The sequence below is a fragment of the Sorex fumeus genome, unplaced genomic scaffold (genome assembly GCF_029834395.1).
Source record: "Sorex fumeus unplaced genomic scaffold, SorFum_2.1 ptg000037l, whole genome shotgun sequence".
In the NCBI taxonomy this organism is placed as follows: Eukaryota; Metazoa; Chordata; class Mammalia; order Eulipotyphla; family Soricidae; genus Sorex; species Sorex fumeus.
Genome location: NW_026606094.1, coordinates 48,939,553 through 48,965,154, shown reverse-complemented (window position 1 = coordinate 48,965,154; position 25,602 = coordinate 48,939,553). Strand labels below are relative to the sequence as shown.

The window sequence follows — 25,602 nt, the reverse complement described above, 5'->3', positions numbered from 1 at the left end:
TACTGTAGTTGAAGTGTAGAAGCACTTGGAGGACAATTACTGGTCAGAGAGACTAAAGAAGAGACTGTAGCATTCTGAAGTCTTGGCTTTTTGACAGCTTTTGAGATTTAAGGTGAAAAAATGCTGTTGGGGTCTCTTAATTTGTTGAAGCCAGGCATGCAAGGGTCTTAATATTTGAGGGGTAAAATGCAAAAAGTAGAATGCAAGAAACAGTGCAGCCTGAAGACCACTGCCATTTAGTGACAGACCCTGAGATGAGAGAGGCAGATTTGTGTGAGTGACCGGATGTAAAGACATTTTTCTTTTCTGAATATTTGTACATAAATTAAATGATTTTCACCTGAGTTCCTGTTAACCTAATGGAAAATTACTAAGATAGTATATATTAAGTCTTTGAGAGGTTTATGGAAGTTTCTAGAATTAAGACTTAATGTAGACTTAGGTTGGCTATTAAATCTTTAATTATTCTGCTCTCCTCCCCATAGAAAGACAGCAGCTCTGTTGCATCATGTGTGGCATTTGGGCCCTCTTTGGCAGCGATGACTGCCTTTCTGTTCAGTGTTTGAGTGCTATGAAGATTGCACACAGGGGTCCAGATGCCTTTCGTTTTGAGAATGTCAATGGCTACACCAACTGTTGCTTTGGATTCCACCGGTTGGCAGTGGTTGACCAGCTGTTTGGGATGCAGCCAATTCGAGTGAAAAAATATCCCTATTTGTGGCTTTGTTACAATGGTGAAATCTACAATCACAAGAAGGTAAGTCAAGTGAAATCAGAAGATATTTGAATGTTAGTAAACTTCGAAGCTAGTTGGTTATAATACTTTTCTATCATGCTTTTTACTTTTCAAAGCACTTTCAGTCTTGCTCTTCAAGCCCATGTTCTCCCTTGAACACACACCTTGCTTGCTTAGTCTCTGTGTTTCTTTGCTTGCTCATTTCCACTCAGGAGAAGCCTGTGTTCTTCTAAACATTCTTCTCTCTCTCCCCTCGTATCTTTATTTTTCGTTTAATTTATTTTGATGTACTTTTTTGAAATTAAAGAGCTGTGATTTACAGAGTCATTGTGAGATGATAGATGAGTCTTACACATATAATATTCAACATCTATCCTACCACCAGTGTCAGCGTCCCTCCACCATAATTCCCATGCTCCCTCCTGCCCCCTCCTCTGGTGCTTCGTCCCCCACTCCCAGCCCCCACCATCTGCTACCTTGTCAGGCACATTTCAAAATTCAGTGGTTGTAGTTAGATCTCATGATTAAAGTCTGTATTTTTTTTAGCAATACATTCTCCTATATCACTGGTATACCTGAGGTCCCTGACCCCTGTTCCCTCATTATTTCCCTTTCTCCTCTTCATGCTTGCTTTTTATATCTTTCTAAATAAATTTCAGTGAAAACTATCCTGCCTCACTCACACATAAAAATCATGTTCCATGTTCATTATCTGTGATAACTGCTTATATACATAGTATACTGATGCTTGTAGAGGAAAGTGACTTAGACACATATACAAAGGACAAGTGAGATTATGTTTTTGGATCCCAAGGGTATAGTCTCAGGATTGGTAAAACTAGGTCATATGGAAGCACAATTTCTAGTTTTTTAAAGGAATGCCCATACTGTTTTCCAAAAAGGCTTGGCCTTTTTCTTGTTATTCCCACCAGCAGTAAATGAGAAATCCTTTCTCTCCACATCCATGCCAGCACTGGTTGTTGTTCTTTTAAATGTGTGCAAGCCTTCTGCGGCATGAGATGATATCTCATTGTAGATGAAACATTTTAGAGTAAAGCAGAACTTATAACACATCATTTCTACATACGTATTTATCTTATTAAGAATAAGGGTTACCTTATTCTCTTACCTAATTATATCAGATTTCTCAGTAACACTAATATCCACCCAATTCATTAAAATTGGACAAACTGAAAATAGAACTGGCTCTTTTTTTTTATATTTTATTCACAGCTTATACATCTGGCTGTGGTGTTCTTGGTATTTTTGAGCCTTCTTTTTGTGTATTCACCATTCACACATTAGTAGATAGGACTTCATATTTTAGCCACCCTTTGGACACTTTGTTTGGTTTTGGGTTTGGGTTTGGTGCTCCACCTGCAGTGCTCAAGGATTACTGCTATGTTTATACTCAGGGATCACTCCTGGTGATTCTTATGGGACCATATATTTGGTGCTGGGGATTGAACCTATGTTGACCATGAGCAAGGCAAATGTCTTATCTGTTGGAGAGCCCTAGACATTTTTAATCTGTATATAGCTTTTTGGGTGGATAGCTGAAGAATCACTCCTGGTGGTGCTCTGGTACTACTGATAGCTGGAGGGTGTGGGCGGTTCCGAGCAGTACGAGGGATTCATGCTGTACTGGGAAATGAACCATGCCAGGCAATGAACCAGGCTCCTGTATGCAATGTATGCACTCCAGCCCTTGGAGCTATCTCTCCATCCCCTATATTGCTTTTGTCACTGCTTCCCTGTTTATAAAAACAGTCTCAATAACATGCTTCTCATTTGAAAAGTTGCCATTATTCACTTCATATATGTATTAAGGGTCCAGTTATGCAATAGGCATCATTTCTCTAGGTTAGTGTTTGCAAACGTGGGTGATGTTGGGCACTAGAATGATTGAGGGTTGGGGAGGAGGTGCTACTAATCTTGGTGGGAGGGCTGTTTTCTGTTTGTTCTCTTAAAGAGGTAGATTTTCAGGTAGGACAGCTCTGAATGAAGGTTTTGTTGTTGTTTTTGCTTTCTGGAAAGATAGACTAATAAGTTTGGGAACCACTGTAGGTACTTGGGGTTGAAATGATGACTAGAAAAGGTAAAGATAAAAATTCTTGCTAGTGGGACAGAAGCAGAGGAGCATTTGAAATGTCTTTCTTAACAAGCTAGATTGGTGCCCCTATGCATGAAGATACTTAAGTGAGATAGGCTATACCATGTTTTATCAGGACAGCATTGCTACCTCGTTAGTTTTGTTAGCAGATTAGTAAAAGTTAAATATTTTTACAATATTTCTATTCTATGTTAGAATAAAACTTGTCTTTTTGAAAAACATCTAAGTTTCTTGGCTTCTACCACTTAACCTTGCACAGTTTTGAGCAGATAGCTGGTTGTCAGGGGATATTTTAAGCTTATATGAGTATTCTGTCAAGAACCCCTCAAAATGTTATTTCTCTTTTTTTTTTATGAAAATGAAATTCACTGCCATTAGTAATTAAATAAGACAGAGGTGTCTTAGGAGTGGAGAGAGACTAATCAAGGAGAGGAAGAATTTGAGTATGTCTCGGGTGGAGCAGAGTTCCTCTCTCCGCAGGGAGCATCAGGGCTATGACCAAGTCTGCTAGCATGGAAGTTTCTGGATGATGGGTTTGATTAAAGTGTGGTTTTAGGAGCATAGGAATCTATGTGTGTGAACTATTAACCAACAAATAACTGCAAGGGTTAGGCAAAAGAGCGGCCATGCAGAGAAGGCATTGGGAGTAGATGGTGTACCTGGGGGGCTGTTGCTTACCATTATTATTGACTGCCTTAATATCGTTTACCTTGGGCCAGGGAGGTAGCTCAGAAAAGTGTAGTGCGTGCTTTGCATGTAGGAGGTGCAGGTTAGAACTCTCCTTCCTCATGGTTCCTCCAACAACTTGAAGAAAGGTGGGGATATGGGTACTTGAAGGTTGTTTGACTGAAATGCAATCATGAAAGCCTGTAAGTCTGTAATTGTATCTCATGATGTTTCATTAAAATAAAAAATAATTGGTGCTGGAGCAATAGCACAGCAGGTAGGGCGTTTGACTGCACGCGGCTGACCTGGGTTCAATTCCCAGCATCCCATATGATCCCCTGAGCACCGCCAAGAGTGATTCCTGAGTGCAAAGCCAGGAGTAACTCCTGAGCATCGCCAGGTGTGACCCAAAAAGCAAAATAAATAAATAAATACATAAATAAAATAAAATATAATTAAAAAAAAGAAAGGTGGGGGGAATGTAGCCTCTTAGGCTGCCCATTGTGCTCCAAAAATGAAGGAAAAAAAGGTAATTTTATCCTTTAGGTATGTCTGTCTAGAAGGGCCAGTAGAAGACTGATTTTTAGACCCACCTGTGAGAGGGATCATGCCTGAGTTTCTGAGAGCAGGAAGAGGTGACCAGAAAGTAACTTCATAGCCACTGGAGCCAGCCCAAACCCATTTTGGACAATTGTATGAAATCCTGTGGACAAAAGGGTCACAAAGTGAGCAGGATGGTGAAGTGTGTTTTATTGGACTTACATCTAAAAGCATAGAGATTTACTTTTTGAAATTTCGAAACATGTTGTAGTTTACGTGTAGCTAAGATTTCCATCTGATCTTGTTTATGTGAACCTCTTCTCTCCCCATTGTCAGCCAAAAATATGAGTACCAGTCAAGTACAAAGAGCTCACAAGGATTTTTCACTCTCAGTTCATTAGTATTAGTGAATAATCATAGACTTTGGTTGCAAATTCAATTCTCTCTCTGCACATGTTGGGAATGGCAGCGTCTTTGCTGTTCCATTGTGGTATGTGCACTATAATGTTCACTGTCATTTTATCAGTGAGAAGTAGCTTTCATGCTACAACAATGTGAAAGACTGCTTGTCCTTCTGGGACCAGCAGCTTTTGGGCAGTCTTGTTTCTCTATATTTGTGATGGAGTTATTTATTTCTCAGTAGTGCCAGATAAGCTTGTCTTTTCTGTTGCACAAAATCTTTGAAGAATGAACCGGAAGAACTGTATTCCAAAATCAAAATACCAAAGTTACAGAGGGAGTGGACACATTATTAGTCCCATTGAAGCTGGACAATCAGTGGGGTTACGTTACATAAATAAATATGTAGTATTAAAAATATGTATTATATGTGTCTCTATGGATTGCTGTTTTATATGTTGCTATTGTATTCGGATAGTCAAATGCAACTAGAATTTCCCCATGGGTTAGCTTTATGTTATAAAGATTTTGTAGGAAAACACAGCTGTGTTTTGATAATGCCATAATAATTCTGAATTGGTAAGGTATATGAAATGGTTCTAAAGGACAGAAAGAGTGAGGGAATTCTGTAATTAAAAATCATCATTGTCTCGGTGGAGTGGCAGTACGGTGGATAGTGCTCTTTTATTGCATGACTTAGACCTAGGTTTGATTCCTGCCAGTCCATATGGTTCCTGGATCCCAGCCAGGAATGATCTCTGGGTACAGAGCCAGAAATAATCCCTAAGCACTAATGGATGTGACCTAAAAATCAAGCAAAAATTGTTAGTGAGTACACAGAAATTCTAACTTTTTGATTTTATTATTGTTTCCTTAAGATGCAGCAGCATTTTGAATTTGAATACCAGACCAAAGTGGATGGTGAGATAATCCTTCATCTTTATGATAAAGGAGGAATTGAGCAAACAGTTTCTATGTTGGACGGGGTGTTTGCATTTATTTTACTGGACACTGCCAATAAGAAAGTGTTTCTGGGCAGAGATACCTACGGTGTCAGACCTTTGTTTAAAGCCATGTCAGAAGATGGATTTTTGGCCGTGTGTTCAGAAGCAAAAGGTAATGATAGAATTTTTCTGTTGAATTTTTATTATTGTCCTGGTACTCTCTAATCTTTTTACTTCATTTTGCTTTTCCCAGAAAGTCACTAGTTGGAGTCATACAGTATCTAACTTTTTCAGACTGACTTGTTTTACTTATCAATGTTTCTTTAAGAATCCTCCCTGTCTTTTGCTGCTTAATAATTTTTATTCTTTTATTATTAAGTGACATCACACTATATGTGTCTTATTTCATCCATATTTGGATTATTCATGTTTAATTGGGCTATTTTCTTTCATTATGCATTTATAATAGTTTTTTACATAGTCTAGATTTGAATAATTTATATTTAAAATTGCAAGATACAAGTTCAATATGCAAAAATCAGTTGTGCTTGATTGACAAACTTGCAGGGAACAGTATACACTTACAATGAAAATTAAATAATGGATCTAAGGAAGCAATTTCTTTTAAAGCATACAAAAAATGAACTAAGAATTAATTTAACTATTCTTATAATAAGAATATGTAAGTTTTTATATAAATATATAAAACTTGTACTCTTTAAAACTATAGAGCACTGTTGAAAGAAATTAAGCTCTAAACCACTGGAAAAATATTCTGATTATGAAGCGATGTAACATTATTAAGATTATAGTACTCCCCAAATTGATCTTTAGATTCAGCATGATCCCCATTGCAATCACTGATGACTTATTTATAGAAATAGATGAACTGATTCTCAAGTGAATTTGGAAGTGCAGAGGAGCCCAGCTAACCAAAAAAAAAAAAAATTGCAGAAACAATCTTTATAAAGAACAACGTTAAAAAAATATATGAACAGAGAACTGATATCTTGATTCAAAATTTGCTTCAAAACAAGGGTAATCAAGACTATACGGTACTAGCACAAATATTGCATATAATTTGGAGAATTGAGAAACCAGAAATGAACACATATTTCTACTCTACTCATTTTCAATAAGAGGTATCAAGATGTTGGAGGGGAAGAGGTGAGATGAGTAAGAATAGTCTTTATCACATGATACTGGGAAAATGGCTTACAAATGCAAAAGAAATGAATTTGGACCTTTACCTTCATATCCTCAACTAAACTGAAGGGGCCAAAGATCTGAATGTAAGAGCTGAAACTCTTAGAAGAAAATGTAGGGGGAGACTAAGTGTTCATGACCTTAGGTTTCACCAAGATATCTTATATCACACTAAGAATATTAGCAATCAAAGAAAATTTGATTAATTGGGCTACATAAAAATTAAACACTTTTCTTAAAAAGACACCGTTCAGAAAGAGAAAGAAAACCCCAGAATAGAAGAAAAATAATCACAAATCATATTTAAGGATTTTTATTATTTTACATTAAACTTGAAAACATTAGACAGCAATCATATCCTAAAATCTGATCTACCAGCCTGGATCTTTATTAATTCATTCCTTAAATCCTTTCAGTTTTGACATTGAGGGTTTTTTTTTCTTTTTTTTCCAGTTTTGATTGGCTGAAGGCAAGGAAAAATGAGGTCAATGTAAGGTTCCCTGGACACTAGTCCTAGTGGGGGTACTAATAGATATCTGACTAGGTCTATTTTCAGGCATTTTTAATGTGATAAAATGACACAGAACAAGTGCATGTTAGGAAGCCTGGCACAGAAAATGCAAGGGAAAAGCAGACTTCTTCTATCCACCATTGTCTCGGGGCCTGGTTAGGACTTGATATGGAATAATAATCTCACATCCAGTTTACCTTCTGAAATTGATTTTTTTCTTTCTTTCTCTTCCTGTTCCTCTGACAGCCCCCTCCCACATACCCACACCCCTTATTAGAGCTGGGGAATGAACTTGGTGCCTCACGCATGCAAGGAAAGAATTCTGTTCAAATATGCTAACACATATTCCTGGCCTGAAATTTCTTTTCTTTTCTTTTTTTTTTAACATCCTTAGTACTGCCGTGTTTTTCGGACTGAAAGGTCTGATCTTGAGTACTGATTCAGCTTTCTTTTGCCAGTACTTCTGTAATAACCTATCAAAATTGTGTTCAGTCATGCTATTCCCTGCTTAAAATCCTTTAATGAGTTCTTGGCCCCCTACAAAACTGATATGACTCATTAGCTAGTGGCCAGATCTGGGTTTTATCTGTTTTATGAATTAACACCACGGAGTATTAATTAATATACTATATGAATTTAGTACTATAATTTATAAGCCATAAGTACTATTCTGTATAAATAAGCTGATTCTCTTTACAATGTAACAGTGACTTTGTACCAAAAATCATGGCTACCTGGTTGTTTTCTTAATATACCTCAGTGTTCACAAAGAAGTGTCAACTGCACTGTTACAAAATTGTATTAGGTCCATCTCTTTGCTAATAAGTGTATCCTACTTATCTTCTTGTATTTGCATGCTTTATTAAAGAAAGGAGAGTTTCCAGATATGAAACCCCAGCTCAGAGAAGAAATTGCATATACTAGAGGTTCATGTGATTGTCATTTTTCTAGTAAGAAGATGGTCAAGTTTTGAGTGATTCATTTTCTTTAATTTTGCTTATATAATGAACATGTAGTTGTATTTTAAAAGAGAAAATTAAAAGTTTTGAAGATATCAACTCATCAGGAAAGTTATTGTGACTTACCTTAATTTGAATAAAGATATCTTTTTAAATTTGTAGGTCTTATTAACTTGAAGCACTCCATGACCCCTTTTTTAAAAGTGGAGCCATTTCTTCCTGGACATTATGAAGTTTTGGATTTAAAGCCAAATGGCAAAGTTGCATCAGTGGAAATGGTTAAATACCATCACTGTAGAGATGAACCTATGCATGCCCCATATGATGGTGTGGAGAAACTATTTCCAGGTACTACTAAAATCAGCCCCCACTCACCTATTTCCTGTCTCACTCCCCCAAGGGAAAGTTGCATGCTCATAGTATTGGAATGATTTAATTTGAAGACCAGTTTCCTCTTTAATTGGGAGTTGACCCTTTGGGATTTGGCCGATTCCACTGTTGAGCAAAGGCCATAATGATAGATGTAGATGATTGTGTGTATGCCTTGTTTCAGTAGTCAACCCAAATTTTTCTGGAGCTATTCCATATATTGTCTATGTTTATAGGTTTCGAGATTGAGACTGTGAAGAGCAACATCCGGACTCTTTTTGACAATGCCGTTAGGAAACGTTTGATGACAGACAGAAGGATTGGCTGCCTTTTATCAGGTGAAGAGAGTTTAAAAACCCAGTTGTAGGTAATGCATAGTTGTTTAAGATAAGTAATTTGGAGCCATTCCAGGTTGTGATTATATAATATTTACTTTGTGATTGCATAATTTCCTCCATGTTAGGATGAAAAGGTTTTCTTTTCTGTCTTTTTTTTAATTGAATCACCGTGAGATACAGTTATAGAACTTTGATGTTTGAGTTTCAGTCATATAGTAATCCAACATCTATCCCTCCACCATTGTATGTTTTCCACATCCACTGTCCCCAGTACCCCTCCTCCGCATCCCATCCCTACCCCAGCCTCTAAGGCGAGACAATTTTCCTCTGACTCTCTCTACTATGGGGCATTATGTTTGGTCCTTTATCTACTTGCAGCTCACATCTCCCATCCCAAGTGATCCCTCAACTGTCTTAGTGATTCCATCTCTATGCCACCTCCCTTCTCCCAGCTCATGAGGCAGACTTTCAACCATGGAGCAGTCTCCCTGGCCCTTGTTTCTACTGTCCTTGGGTGTTAGTCTCTTATTATGACATTTTATATTCCACAAATGAGTGAAGTCATTCTACGTCTGTCCCTCTCTGACTCAATTCACTTAGCATGATACTCTCCATGACCATCCACTTATAAGAAAATTTCATGACTTCATCTTTCCTAACAGCTGCATAGTATTGAATTGAGTAGATGTACTAAAGTTTCTTTAACTAGTTGTCTATAGGATGAAAATGTTTTCTATAAGATGCTTTTTTTTAAATGTAGGAGTACTGCTATTTATTCAGCCACTATCTTAGCTGATTGAATTGGGCATGAACTCCACTTTCCTTTTTTTTTTCATCTTTTATAATTTCATTTATTGAATCACCGTGAGAGCAGTTACAAAGCTTTCGGGTTTAAGTCTCGGTCATACAATGAAACACCCGTACCTTCACCAGTGCCTATTCTCCACCCCGAAAAACTCCAGTATATCCCCATCCCACACTATTTCCACATTATTCTCTCTCTACCTTGATTACATTCAATATTTTGACACCAGACCCACCATTATTATTTGGGATTTAACCCCAACATTCAGATCTGCTGCAAAGGCAACAGTAGACAATTTGTTTTCTATTGCTGGTTATGAATAACATGATGTCGCGTGGCTGCAGTAGTGGCCGTGTGATTTTGAAATTCCAAAATTTTAACAGTTAAATCTGGAGGGATTTCTGCCAAAAGCTGCTGGTTCCTGAGACTTGTTCCTGAGTCTCTTGGATCATGGCTGTTAAGCAGCTTGATCAGGAGTCAGAGAGGCCGTTTGTGGGCGGCGACTCGGGGTCTCGTTGGGACGGGGAGGAAAGGGCCAACACCACCTCCATCCCGTGAGGCCCCGCGTGTCTTGTCACTGCGAGCCCAAACCTGACTGTCCAGGGGCCTCTGGCGGATGGCGGCCACTGAGCCGCCAAGGGGGAGCAGGTGGAGGGACAGTACCCTTCCCCCCTGGAGTGCCTGGTGACAGTAACCTACTGCGGGGTCCGGACGCATTTCTGCCGAAAGCTTCTGGGTTCCAAGATTTGTTTCTGAGTCTCTGGGATCATGGCCGTTGAGCAGCTTGATCAGGAGCTAGAGAGGCAGTTCGTGGGACTCGGGCTCTTGTTGGGATGGGAAGGGAAGGGCTGGATCCACCCCCATCCTGTGAGGCCCCGTGTGTCTCCTCACTGTGGGCCCAAACCTGACTGTCCAGTGGCCTCTGGAGGATGGCAGCTATTGGGCCGCCATGGGGAACAGGCCAAGGCATGAAACCTATTCCCACCTGGGGTGGCCCAGCGCCAGTAACCTACTGCAGGGACTGGACGCATTTCTTCCAAAAGCTGCTGGGTTCTGCTGTTTGTTTCTGAGTCTCTGGTATCGTGGCCATTAAACGGCTTGATCAGGAGCCAGAAAGGCTGTTTGTTGGTGGCGACTCGAGGTCTCGTTGGGGTGGGAGGGAAAGGGCCGGCTCCACACCCATCCCGTGAGGCCTTGCGTGTCTCATCACAGCGGGCCCAAACCTGACTGTCCAATGGCCTCTAGCGGATGGTGGCCACTGAGCTGCCAAGGGGGAGCAGGTGGAGGGACAGCATACTTTCCCCCCTGGAGTGGCCCAGCGACAGTAACCTACTGCCTGGTCCAGGCACATTTCTACCAAAAGCTGCCGGGTTTTGAGATTTGTTTCTGAGTCTCTGGGCTTATAGCCATTAAGCAGCTTGATCGGGAGCTGGAGAGGCCATTTGTGGGCGGCGACTTGGGGTCTTGTTGGGACAGGGAGGAAAGAACCGGCTCTACCCCCATCCCGTGAGGCCCCACATGTCTCGTCACTGTGGGCCCAAACCTGACTGTCCAGTGGCCTCTGGAGGATGATGGCCACTGAGATGCCAGGGGAAACAGGGCAAGGCACGAAACCCATTTCCACCTGGGGTAGCCCAGTGCCTGTAACCTACTGCAGGGACTGGATACATTTCTGCCAAAAGCTGTTTGGTTTCGAGATTTGTTTCTGAGTCTCTGGGATTATGGCCATTAAGTAGTTCAATCAGGAACCAGAGAGGACATGCCTCCAATTATGTAGCTGAGCCGGAGGTGGTTTGTGAGTGTGTCTCCCACATACCTAACTTTGGCCGTTTGCTTTCTTGGTAAACTTTGTCCCATGTTTTTGGGGTCTGGCAAAAGGCACAGCAGGAATTTTGGGGGTATCTGGAAGTCTGAAGGTGCCATCAGGCTGCTGATGAACTCGCCTCACAGGTACAGATTGACCTGCTGGTGGCACCCTACCCCCATAAGCTGCTTTTAATATTCATAGTGATTTATAGTAGCTCAGAGTTTTCTGCAAGAGGGCTAGTAAATATTTTTCTGTAGGATATGTAGTGTGTATTTTTGTTTATTTTTTGGCCTCTGCCAGTGCTCCGGGATTACTCCTGGGTCTATGCTTAGGAACCACCCCTGGCGGTATTCCAGGGACTTTATGTGGTACTGGGGTTCAACTCCGGGTTGGCCCCGTGCAAGGCAAATGTCTTACCCACTGCACTATTGCTTGGTCCCCTGTGTAGTGGTTTTTGACTAATTCTAAGACTAATACTTCCATTCTGGATTTTATGTTCGATTCTAAATTCTGACTTCCAGGGTGCTCCCAGTGCTGTAGCACATGCCTTGTGGCAGGAGACCCAGTTTCAGTCTCTGTCACAGCGTATTCCCTTGAGTGCTAAACCAAGACTGACATCATAGACTTCACCCAACACCCATACTCCAAACCCTCCTCTCCCTAAAGGAATAATTAAAAGCAAAATTTGACTTTAAGGGAGTGGAGAGCTAGCACTGTGAATTAATTTGTTTCCCTTGCATGTGGTCAATTCATTTTCTCTCCTTGACACCACATGTGGCCCCTGAGCACTGCCTAGAGTAATCCCTGAACATTGAGTCAGGAATAAGTCCTGAACATACCCAGTTCTAGTCCAAACACCATATATCCTTAAATAAATAAAAACCCGAATTTCAGTTTATCAAAACTTGAAGACTTTAAATGTTAAGATCCTAACCATGATGCTGAGCAGGAATGTACATATCAGTCCTTCTGTTAATCACGACCCATAACCACTGTGCTTCCAATCTTGCTTGTCTAGGGGGCTTGGATTCCAGTTTGGTTGCTGCCACCCTATTGAAGCAGTTAAAAGAGGCTCAAGTACAGTACCCTCTCCAGACATTTGCAATTGGCATGGAAGACAGTCCAGATTTGCTAGCTGCTAGAAGGGTAAGACACCATCTCTGCCCATTATGTAATGAAGATAGAGAAACTCAAGTCAGTAGCCGATGATTTGTGCTTGTTTTGCAGTATTGACTCAGGTAATCGCTTTAAATTCGTTTATTAAACTGGAATGAAATACTGTTGAATGCCAGTTATTGTGCACTGTATTCTGAGTACTTATATCTAGCGTGTTTTGTGTAATGGGCTGGAGCAATAGCACAGCGGGTTGGGTGTTTGCCTTGCACTCAGCTAACCCAGGAGACCTGGGTTCGATTCCTCCACCCCTCTCGGAGAGCCTGGCAAGCTACCGAGAGTATCTCACCCGCATGGCAAAGCCTGGCAAGCCACCCATGACGTATTCCATATGCCAAACACAGTAACAACAAGTCTCACAATGGAGACGTTACTGGGCCCACTCGAGCAAATCGATGAACAATGGGAGGCCAGTGCAGTGCAGTGTTTTGTGTAATCCTCCCAAATAAAAATATATTACAAATATATAATATATAAATAAGTGTCTGTGTGTATATATGTATATATTACAAATATATGCATATATTTTCCATGCTAATAAATCTGTCCTTTGAATAGTAAAGACATCCTATAGTGGTTTCACCTTCTATCTTTGGAACTTAACCACTGGTTCTACCTTGTGCTCCCAATGTAGTAGTTCTACCTTCAATTCCTCATTTATGTCATGGAAGTAATAGTATTTATATTGCTTTTTATTTTCTTTTTTTGGTAAGTAGTGTTCAGGGAATCCTGAGAGGGACTTTGACCCAATGATACTTGGTCCAATTGTGTGGACCTGACGTTATTCTGGGCATCACTAGGACTGTACCCAAGGTGCATAGGGGTATATACAGTGCTAGAGAGCTAACTTGGAGCTTCTCCATGCAAGGCATGTGCTCAGGCACATCGCCCCAGCTATCTCCTTGGCCCTTGTGGTTGTGTGCTAAGGAAAAAGGGATATAATTCACATAAAGTGCATAGGCTAGAATTTAACATGTGTATGTAGCGATCCTTAACTATTGTTACTGTTATTTTCCATCTATTAGAAAGCACTATGTTTAAAAAGGTGGGACAAGGGGAGAGTGTGCTTTCAGTGTGTGAGCAATTCCTTTCCTGTTCTGGAAGACCTTAACATAGAATGAATGAGAAAGAGCTAGGAAACAGTGTCCAGCCAAGTCAGTAAATACTGAATCTAAGTAACCAAAGAAAATAGAATGAGGGAAGGGGACAGTTCATTGAAAACTACACCTTGGCATTTCAAGAAGGCCGAACAGAACAAGATGAGAGTGGGACCATGTTGGACCAACTAGAAAGAGTTGCGGTGGGTTTGGTAAGTGAAGGTGCATTATGGAGGGGAGTGGTGATGAAATCACACTAACTGGAAGCCTCCTGAGAGATTGGAGTGGAAATTGCTGAAATTCTCCTTTTTTGGTGGTTGAGCCAGAAAGCAGAGATAAGGAGATAGGCAGGGGCTTGCATGTGGTAGGTAGCCTGCAGGAGTGTTTCCTCTTACGCTGCTTTGTTTGTCTCTCGATGACTCACTGTGTTTTGTGAACTACCATAGTGTTTCATCTTTAAGGAAATTCTTGAAGTAACAAGAATGAGGGTATTTATTTCTATTCCCAGGTAGCAAATCACATCGGGAGTGAACACCACGAAGTTCTCTTTAACTCTGAGGAAGGCATTCAGGTCCTGGATGAAGTCATATTTTCTTTGGAAACTTACGATATCACAACAGTTCGTGCTTCAGTAGGTAAGGTATTTTATAATATTAAGTATCTTAAAAATATAAGCATAGTCTGGAAATATGGTGGGTTCAGTTTCAGTCTCCACAATAAAGCAGATGCTGCAACAAAGAGAGTCACTTTTTTTCCCTTCCCAATGCATATAAAAGTTACTATGACACTAAACTGTAGCCTGCTTTGTTAAAAAACAAAACCCAAAAAAACTTTACATAGCTTAATTTTAAAATGCTTGATAGCAAAAAAAAGATTCGGCCATCATCTGAACCTATGATAATCTTTTTGCTGATGGTTGATCAAGTAAAAGAAAAGAACACAATACCCAATACCCGCAAAGCACAAAATATGAAATGACCATGTCGGGAAAAACTGTTTAAGTAGTTATGATCAAGCCTCAGTTTAAAAAACAATATTGAAGAATGAATGTAAAATTCCTGTGCTAATAGTTGTTTAAGACCATTTAAGAGGTCTTCAAAATCTCTTGGGGAGAGAGAATACAAATAAACACACAGTCAGATTTCCACATTTAAGTTACTACTGCTTGTTTTTTCAGAGTAGACACATATTTCTGATCCTCACCTCTCCCACCCAATTTGTATAACATAGAATCAATATGAAATAAGTAAATGGGTCCAGGTTGAGATTAATTTTCTCTAAAGACTGGTCATTTAAGATCAATTATGGTAAATTCAGACAACTCCTTGTTGTATTATTATTATGAGTTGCTACTATTGCTTAAAAGCAATACTAGGGCTGGAGCAATAGCACAGCAGGTAGGGTGTTTGCCTTGCATGCAGCCGCCAACCCGGGTTTGATTCCCAGCATCCCATATGGTTCCCCGATCACCGCCAGGAGTGATTTCTGTGTACAGAACCAGAAGTAACCCCTGAGCATTGCCAGGTGTTACCCAAAAAGCAAAAAAAAAAAAAAAAGAAAAAAAAAGCAGTATTAGTTTCATTACATTTTTACTCTATGGATACATAGTAAGTTCAGAAGTATACTTCAAATCAGACTAATTCAGTGTTCCTGAGTCTGTAATATGCAACTGGTTCAAATTTGCTGAGTCCATTACAAAGTTAAAAGGATAAATTCTTCCACTCTATTTTGTAATAATGTCACAGAGGTGACATATTACCATCAAGGGACCAAAGTTGTTTTTTAAGGGTAAAGAAGTCTTAGGGTTATGGTAGTACCCTAAGAGAGACACAGTACACAAACAGATAACTAGTGTAAGTATTTTTTGGGGGAGGCACAATTTAGAAAAAGGTGTTTAAAAAAATCTCCCTAGAGGGGTTGAAGAGATAGTACAGCTGGTAGGATGCCATCCCATATGGTTCCCGAAGCACTGCCAGAAGTAATTCCTTAGTGCAGAGCCAGGGGTAGACTCTGAGCATCGCCAGGTGCGACCACACACACACACACACACAAAGTCTCCTTAGAGAAACAATATAAACAACCCCATGTCACTGAAATGTGGATCAAGAATCAATAACACCTATTGATAACATAGAGTATTCTTAACTATATATGAAATTTGATGTTAGAAAAAAACTTTATTGAAACTCCACTTCTTACTATTTTTTTTATAGTGATACTCTATGAAAGACATGATATCATTTAGTATAGTCATCTGAGCAAAAATTTATGATGGACATAAACTTTAGATCTAAAAGCTTTAGGAAATTCGAAATGTAGAAATAAAATTGTGGAATGATTCTAGTCTTTCATTGCAGTAATACAATTTTTGAATTAGGTGCAATGAGTGGCTTATAGATGCAAGGTTGAAACTTTGGAAACTATTTGTATAAACAGAGTCCTAACTAATAGCAAAGTCTATGGTCATTTCCAAAATCCAAATATAAGGCACTTGGGGAGAGGGATTGATTGATACAGAACGATCTCTTTCATATTGAAATAAAGAAAGATAGTAAGGGAATAACAAATAGCCAAAGGCAACAGAACCCATCTAACAGAACTGAACTTACTTTGGCAGTGAGACAGTTTGGTGGTTTGTGGTGGGTGGGTGGGGACGCAGTTTCACTGACAGTGGTGGAAGGAACTGATTACTCTGGTGAAGTGTATGAGATAGAAATGTATGCAAGGCATACTGTTATTAACAGTATTGTAAATCAAGGGGACTTTTTTTTTTAAAGGTCATTTTGGTAGAGGGTTAAATTCACATTGACACTGATTATTGTCTCTCTTTTAAGGAATGTACTTAATTTCCAAGTATATTCGGAAGAATACAGATAGTGTGGTGATCTTCTCCGGAGAAGGTTCAGATGAACTGACTCAGGGTTATATATATTTTCACAAGGTAAGCAATTTGGAAGTCAGTATTGGTGCCAGGTTAAGAAAAGCATGAACTATTTGACTGTTTTCAATCCTGTTTGCATGTTGCAGTCACCTTCAAGTATCTTCTGAGGCAAATAAGGAAATCTAAGAGTATCTGCTTTGTATTTTTTCTGGGGAGAAAGAAGTCTTAAGTCTCCAATAAGTTCTGTTTTTTTTTAAGCTAGCTGAGTAGGAGAATCACATTTCTAATGATTTTCATTCTCCTGTGGAACTGTGTGTGTTGCCTTGGTTGTCTCCTTGTGTTCCAACACTGATGGTTCTGGTGTGACAGCAGGAGCCACAGGAGGCAGATGTATAAAGCAGTTCCTCTCCTCTATACATTTTCTTTGTTGTTGGCATTTGTCTTACCCACTTTTAAAGTTGAAATATATGGAAGAGTTAACATTAAGAACAGTTTTGTGTGTGAAAAGGAAAGCTTTTGGTGTATTTATAACGACGGTTATTTGTAAAAATAGGCTCCTTCTCCTGAAAAAGCCGAGGAGGAGAGTGAGAGGCTTCTGAAGGAACTCTATTTGTTCGATGTTCTCCGTGCGGATCGGACTACTGCTGCCCACGGGTAATTCAGTATTATAAGAAGCTATCATAAAAACAATCTTGGTCATTAATTTTTACTTTGTTTTCTTTTCTTTTCTTTTTTGGTTTGGGGACCCTACCTCAAGGTGCTCAGGAGCTTACTTCTGGCTCTGTACTCAGAAATCATCCCTGGCTTGGGCCTGAGTGATAGCAAGGTGGGTAGGGCATTTGCCTTGCACGTAGCCAACCTGGGTTCAATTTCCAGAATCCAATATGGTCCCCCAAGCACCGCCAAGAGTAATTCCTGAATGCAGAGCCAAGAGTAACCCCTGTGCATTGCTGGGTGTGACCTCAAAAGCAAAAAACAAACAAAAAAAATCATCCCTGGCCATGCTGAGGGACCATATGTGGCACTGCAGTCCTAATCTGGGTCAGCTGCATGCAAAGCAAGTGCCTTACCTGATGTACTATCACTCTGGCCCCAATTTTTTTTTTTCAAATTTTCATTTGGCTATATGTTGCAAATGACAACTTTTGGAGGAGAATGAAGCTTAAGTATTTACTTAGTTGCAGGGATGTAGGCAGAATTTAAAGCACTCTTGTTCTGGCGAGAGGAACATTACCTTAGTTTTTTTTATACAGAATTCCCATGTTTAAAGCATTGTAGCGTTCTGCCCACTTTCGAACCAAAAGGTCATTGTGGCTCTTTCTAGGCCCTTTTAAGGGAAGTCTAGATGCTCCATCTCCATAAAATAAGTGTTTGAAGGCCTGCCGGCCCCACTCAGTGCAGTGGGGACTCTGTTGGGATGGTGGCCTCTGAATGTGCAAGAAGTTTGATTACATCCTTGAAACCAGGTGTCCTTGGTATAATTTCTGGTTGGATGAAGTTTTCACTTTTTCACTGGTCATCTTGGAAAGAACTGGGGAATTACAGAAAATAACCCACATTATGTATTTTATTTGCTTCCTTTGTTTCTCAGATTAGAAAGTAAGCAATGAGGTCTGGAAGTGAACTGGATCTGCTTGTCAAAATCAGTCTCTAGGACTCTGAAAATGTTTGTTGTGGCCTTTGATGAAACATTACTTTATATTCAATATTTATCTAAATTATTAATCACTAATAAATTTTAGAATTAACATTATAGTTGTTAATGCAACTAGGGATGGTCTCACCTAGAAACAAAGAACCAGAAAGATAGAAGCAAAGTAACTTTTTTAGTAATGATCCAGTCATTCATCGATTTGCTCGAGTGGGCCCAGTAACGTCTCCATTGGAGACTTTGTTGTTACTGTGTCTGGCATATCGAATACTCTCGGTAGCTTGCCAGGCCAGGCTCTCCGAGAGGGGTGGAGGAATCGAACTCGGGTCGGCCATGTTGGCCGCTTGTAAGGCGAACGCCCTACCCGCTGTGCTATCGCTCCAGCCTCATGTGCTATCGCTCCAGCCTCATATCGCTCATGACTGGAGCGATAGCACAGCGGTAGGGCGTTCGCCTTACAAGCGGCCAACATGGCCGACCCGAGTTCGATTCCTCCGCCCCTCTCGGAGAGCCCGGCAAGCTACCGAGAGTATTCGATATGCTAGACACAGTAACAACAAAGTCTCCAATGGAGACGTTACTGGGCCTGCTCGAGCAAATCGACGATCAACGGGAGGGCCTTTACCTTTACCAGTCATTCATGAGTCTTAACTTTTTCTGCTTTTTTTGAGATATGCATTTTAATGTTCATGTAGCACTGTAGCACTGTCCTCCCATTGTTCATCTATTTGCTCAAGCAGGCACCAGTAACATCTCCATTGTGAGACTTGTTGTTACTGTTTTTGGCATATCGAATATGCCATAGGGAACTTGCCAGGCTCTGCCGTGCAGGCGAAATACTCTCGGTAGCTTGCCGGGTGCTCTGAGAGGGGCAGAGGAATCAAATCCAGGTCAGCTGCATGCAGTGTAAATGCCCTACCCACTGTGCTATCGCTCCAGCCCTTTAATGTTCATAGGAGAAAAAAAAATTATTCACTCTTTGTTTGCAAAGAATACAGAATATCTCCATTGAGTTATTTTTATTCATCTGTTAGTATTGAATAGTTAGGATCGTAAACAGTGACTTTAGAATCTTCACTAAGAGTCTGGTTGAATTGCTAGAAGACTCTTAAATTAGATCCTACGCTGATAGGCACTAAGTATCCATTTTGATTTAGATTTTCTTATTTTTTCGTTAAGCCTTGAATTGAGAGTTCCATTCCTGGATCATCGATTTTCTTCCTATTACTTGTCTCTGCCACCAGAAATGAGAATTCCCAAGGTAGGTAAATCAATTTGAGAGAAAAACTGTCATTACAGATTACATTTGAAACTTTTACTGATGTTCCTTTTCATTTGTATGTCAGAATGGGGTAGAAAAACATCTCCTGAGAGAGGCATTTGAGGATTCCAATCTGCTACCTAAAGATATTCTCTGGCGGCCGAAGGAAGCCTTCAGTGATGGAATAACCTCAGTGAAGAATTCCTGGTTCAGGATTTTACAGGACTATATTGAACACCAGGTATAGTGTCATCATAAAACATTTTCTAGAATAGGACACTTTGGATGTTGAGTGTGATTCCCATTCATTTTATATTAAGTTTGAATGTTAGAAGAGATTTCCTCTAAGCAGTATTTTCTCTATCAAAATATTTAAAAAATTCAGAGACATAAAGGATTATTGAGTAGCATCTAGAATTGAGAGAGCGAAGACTTAGCAATCATCACTCATCTTTTTTGAATCTATTTGAGGGTCCCTGACGGGTGTTGGGCTTTATTGGCACAAATGGAGAAAACTCTCAGAACCAACAAGTTAGAAATATGACTGTGAATATTCCTTAAAATCCACTGTAGACTTTTTCCACTGTGGACAAACCCATGTTTTCTCTTGAAGACTTATCTCTCTTCTTCTCTTCTCACACTCCTCTAAGTAAATTTCGTTACACATAACTATTTTGTTTCACTTAAAAAAATTAGTAAAAATAAGAAAGCAAATATCACGTGGATCTAAAAAAAAAGCCACTGGAGGGCCAGAGAAATATGTAATAGACAACATGCATGCTAGTTCAGGATCCCTGGTACTACAGGATCCTTAGACACCACCAGGTGTGGTCCACAATGAACAAACTGTCACTGCAGTCATGTATAGTGGGGTATTTTAGCACTTGCTAAGCAAAAGGTGATTACAGGATCTCTTGTACAAATGACAGTCGTGACTTTTGTCTTTATTTTGTGTGTGGGCAGCCAGATTAATTAAAAAAAATGCCATTTTAGAAATCATCTTGCGCTTATACTCCTGTTTGGTTGTTACTTATATTTTTACAGGTTGATGATGCAATGATGGCAACCGCAGCACAAAAATTTCCCTTCAATACTCCCACAACCAAAGAAGGCTTTTACTACCGTCAGATCTTTGAACGCCACTACCCAGGCCGGGCCGACTGGCTGACCCATTATTGGATGCCCAGGTGGATCAATGCCACCGACCCTTCTGCCCGCACTCTGACCCATTACAAGTCCGATGCAAAAGCTTAGGAGTGAACGTTTCTTCGTGTGGAGAGTGGGGGGTTGGGAGACAAATAGGGGAGGAATGAGCATCAGTCACCCCGGCTTGAAAAAAAAAATAAAAGTCTTAAATCTGAAGCATTTCTGTAGTTTATATTTGTAGGGTCCTTCTTTAGAACTAACTAGCAATTGAGCATATTTTCCTGCATGGCACCTAGGTAGAGGGTGGGCTGTGAAAGGGGGAGGGCACAGTCTGACGTACCAGATTGACAGGTGCTCTCCTGCAGGATACGCTTCAAGGAAAATCTTATCTCAGGCCAGTGTGGCCTCTGCTGGTCCTTGCTTTTCCTCCATCATCCTCTCATGACTCTCTCCATTAGCTCTCTCTGCTTTCACATCAGCTGACAAGCACCTCTGGAAAGATGAGTCTGAGTTCATTTTGTAAGCTGCTCATTACTTTTTTTCTTTTTCTGGAGATGGAAGTTTCAGATCAGGGGTCAGCATCTTTTTGGGTAGAGAGCCAGGCAGTGACCATATTAGGCTTGTGGACATCTTGGAACTGTTCAGCTCTTCCCTAGTAGTGGAAAAGCAGACATCGACAATATGTGAACCAATAGGCATGGCTGTGCTCTATTAAAATTTACTTATATTAAGACATAATGTTTTAATTACAAAACCAGGGAGTTAGAGGCCCGGTATATTGCTTGCTCAGCCCTATTCTGTTCGTTCGTTTGGTTTTGGGCCATACCTGGTGGTGAACCAGGACTTATTCCTGGTTCTGTGCTCAGAGATCACTTCTGGCAGGTCTCAGGGGATCATATGGGGTACCAGGGAATCAAACTGCAAAACACTACTTCAAGAAGTGAAAGAAGACATAAGAAAAAGGAGACACATCCTCTGATCATGGATTGCGAGGATTAACATTGTCAAAATAGCAATATTCTCCAAAGCATTATACAGATTCAGTACAGTCCCTATAAGGATACCCATGACATTTTTCAAACAAATTAACAAAATACTCCTGAAATTCATATGGAACAATAAAATCCCATGAATAGCTAAAGCAATCCTTGGGAAGAAGATGGGAGGCATCACTTTTTCCAACTTCAAATTGTACTAAAAAGCTGTAGTAATTAAACAGTATGATATTGGAATAAAGACAGACTTGCAGACCAATGGAATAGAGTTGAATATCCTGACATCCTGATACAGACACTCAAATACATTTACACTTAATCTTTGATAAAGGAGCAAGAAATGTGAAATTGAGCAAGAAGAGACACTTTCACAAGTGGTACTGGGAAAGCTGGGCAGCTACATACAAAAAAATGAACTCAGACCTCTCTCTAACACCAGGCATAAAAGTGTGATTAAAATGAATTAAATATCTTAATATCAGACCTGAATCTATACGATACGTGGAGGAAAACGTAGGCAGAACCCTCCATGGCATCAAAAGCTAAATTTAGGCATCTTTAAGATGAAACACCACTGACCAAGCAAGTGGAAGCAAAAATAACAAATAGGACTACATTAAACTAAGAAGCTTCTGCACTTCAAAAGAAACAGTGACCAAGATAAAGAGACAGCCCACAGAATGGGAAAAATTATTTACCCCATATCCATCAGATGTGGGGTTAATATCCAGATATATAAGGCACTGGTAGAACTTTACAAGAAAAAAACCCTCCAGCCCCATCAAAATATGGGGAGAAGAAATGAACAGAACATTCCTCAAAAAAAGAAATGCCTCTGGAAAGAAGGATGGCGGCCGCATGGGAGCCCGGTGGAAAGCAGGTCTGAGCCGGGGGTGGGGGCGCGATGGATACCTCATGGGACGGGAGGCGCTCCGGCCCGTCCTTCACGCCCGACCCATGTCACCAGTTGCCCCCCACGAGCACTTCTCCGGCACAGCCACGGCCCCAGAAGCACAGAGACCAATCTCTTAATTATCTGACTCTCAGTAGAAATACTTGCAGGGTTAATAAGTAAAACAGCAGAAATCCAAAACCACGTGGCCGTGATAGCCAAAATAAATTTTTAAAAAATTTAGCTTTTGATGCCATGGGTTCATGCCTAGGGTTCTGCCTAGGTTTTCCTCCACGTATCGTATAGATTCAGGTCTGATATTAAGATATTTAATTCATCATTTAATTCTTGAACCCAGCTGTAGAAAGCAGATCATTTCACAATGCTTTTTCAGCATGGCTGAGTTTGGTGGGGGGGGGGGGGGTGGGGGTGGTAAAGTCTAAATAATAATGGTGCAACTTTTATCAAAACAATGAAGCTAGTCAAGGTAGACGGAGTGTCAACTAGAATTCATCTACCCCACAGACATTGGGGGGGGTTGGGGGGGTTTATTGGGGTTCTTCGGGGTGAAAAATAAGTATTGGTAAAGGGAATTGTGATTGATATTTGCATGACTGAGACCTAAACTCGAAAGCTCTGTAATTTTTCCCACAGTGATTCAATAAATAAATAAATAAATTAAAAAAAAAAAGAAATGCAAATTGCCTTTTAAAAGGCACATGAAAAAATACTCTACATCACTGATCATTAGGGAGAGTCAAATCAACAATGAGATCATCTTACACCACAGAGACTAGCACACATCAAAAAGAACAAGAACAATCAGTGCTGGCACAGATGCAGGGAGAAAGGGACTCTCCTTCATTGTTGGTGAAAATGCTGATTGGTCCAGCCTTTTTGGAAAACAATATGGGCATTCCTCAAAACACTAGAAATCGAACTTCCATATTACCCAGCAATACCACTTCTGAGACTAGGCAACTGGTTAAAGAAACTGATACATCTACACAGTGGAATACTATGCATTAGGAAAAATAAAATCATAAAATTTGCTTATAAATGGATGGACATGGGAAGTATTATGCTGAATGAAGTAAGTCAGAAGGAGAGAGACAGTCATAGAATGACTGCACTCATTTGTGGGATGTTAAAAAAAAAAGTATAAGACACCCAAGGACAATAGAAACAGGAGCCAGAAGGATTTGTCCACAGTTTGAAACCTGTATCAAATGCTGGGGAAGCGGGCAGTTGGGATAGAGAAGAGACCACTATGACAATGACAATGATGACTGGAAGTGATCAATCTGAATGGGAGATGTGTCTAAAAGTATGCAAAGGACCAAACATGATGGCCTCTCAGTATTTATTGCAAACCATAATGCTCAAAAGTAGACAGAGATAGAAAGAAGAAAAGTGCCTGCCATAGAGACAGAGACAGGCTGGTGTTGGGGGACGGCAGGGAGGAGATGGCGGGAGGGATACAGGGTACATTGTTTGTGGAAACTTGGTGGAGAAATGGGTACCGGTAGGTAAAGGACCAAACATGATGGCCTCTCAGTATCGGTATTGCAAACCATAATTCCAAAAGGGGAGAGAGAGAGGGAAGGGGGAGAGAGGGGAGAGGAGAGGAGAGGAGAGAGAGAGAGAGAGAGAGAGAGAGAGAGAGAGAGAGAGAGAGAGATGCCTTCCATAGAGGCAGTCTGGTGTGCATGTGGGAAGGGCAAGATGGGGGAGGTTGCAGGAGAGATACATGGGACATTGGTGGTGGGAAATGTACACTGGTGGAGGGATGGGTGTTAGAACATTGTATTACTGAAACCCGATCACAAAATCTTTGTAACTGTGTACCTCACCTGATTCAATTAATATATATTTATCTTTTTTTATATATATACGAGAAAGATGCATGTGATATCTAATACATATCTAATCTACAAGGCACTGAGGAGTTACATTTCACATCGGTGGAGGGAAGTGGACACTATAGGGATTGGTGTTGAAACATTGTATGCTTGGAATGGAACACAGTCATGAATAACCTTGTGATTATTAAATCAGGGTGATTTAATTTTAAAAAAATTAAATTTGAAAAATTACCCAACTAAGGACAAAAGGAAGTTATATCCCTTCAACATGAATTAAAAGATTGTTTGCTTTTCCAGCTTTTTCCATCTGCCTTTTCAGCCTCACTTGAGCCCTGAAGCAAATGAAGCACCCTGCAGGAGACTCATTCCTCTGGACTTTAATATTTATTCTGAAAATGTGTACTTTATAAATTTTGAAACAATTTTCCCACTGAAAAAAGTAAAATTAAAAACACATAAAATGTCCTATTGGTGCGTTAAACAGTTTTCACATTTTCTTGCAAATATCTTGCCTAAAAGGCAAACTGCACATGTGATTCTGGTTAAGATTAGAACCTAAGGGACCAGGGAGATGGTGCAGTCAGTGTATAGGGCACTTGCTGCATACAGTCAACCCAGGTTTGATCCACAGCAACGCATGTGGCCCCCCCAAATTTACCAGGAATGATTCTGAGTGCAGAACCTGAGTCACCCCTGAGAACTGCTGGGTGTGACCCTAAACACCCCTCCCCCAAAAAAAAGAAAAAGATTAAGTCTTAAGACTTTTAAAACTCTTTACAAGAAAATTATTAGAAAGAACTAAACCCTGCATGTACTAATATCAGGCTGTTGTATTCCTATTTTGTTGGGGATACAGTCTGCATTAATTCAAGTTAGGGGGTTGTTTTGGTCTGGAGTCTGAGGTACAAATGACCTCTGGGAAACAGTACAGCTGGGATAAGAACACAGCTTTGTGTGCGGTTCTAAAGATGTCCAGTGACCAATCACAAATACCAAGCACATATCTGCCAACAGATATATGGTATTGTGTGTGTGTGTGCGTGTGTGCGTGTGTGTCTGTGTGTCTGTATGCACACATGTTTATTCATTCTTAGCTTTTACTCTGAGATAGAATGTCAGATTCTGTATTCTAAACATAATGCTCATAACACTATTTCCAACCTCCACCACCTCCAGAACCTGAAGTATAGTCTCTTTCCCTCCGTTTTGAGCATGGGCAAGATATCATGATTACTTTCACTAGTAGAA

General features: G+C 40.3%; 1 protein-coding gene across 1 annotated transcript; it reads left to right on the top strand.

The window, feature by feature from the left end:
* Positions 1–499: 499 nt before the first annotated feature.
* Positions 500–20,807, top strand: ASNS (asparagine synthetase (glutamine-hydrolyzing)). Its single transcript, XM_056118201.1, has 11 exons — positions 500–757; positions 5,333–5,570; positions 8,237–8,422; positions 8,680–8,781; positions 12,412–12,539; positions 14,172–14,298; positions 16,498–16,604; positions 17,098–17,198; positions 19,375–19,456; positions 19,542–19,697; positions 20,501–20,807. Exons 1-11 carry the CDS (start codon positions 509–511, stop codon positions 20,708–20,710), a joined length of 1,686 nt encoding a protein of 561 aa, XP_055974176.1. The 5' UTR covers positions 500–508; the 3' UTR covers positions 20,711–20,807.
* Positions 20,808–25,602: the final 4,795 nt, after the last annotated feature.

Excerpts from the sequence above, each read along its gene's own strand:
- ASNS (XM_056118201.1), top strand. The coding sequence starts at position 509 with ATGTGTGGCATTTGGGCCCTCTTTGGCAGCGATGACTGCCTTTCTGTT. Across the intron at positions 14,299-16,497 it reads AACAGTTCGTGCTTCAGTAG|GAATGTACTTAATTTCCAAG; the intron begins GTAAGGTATTTT and ends CTCTCTTTTAAG. Across the intron at positions 17,199-19,374 it reads CGGACTACTGCTGCCCACGG|CCTTGAATTGAGAGTTCCAT; the intron begins GTAATTCAGTAT and ends TTTTTCGTTAAG.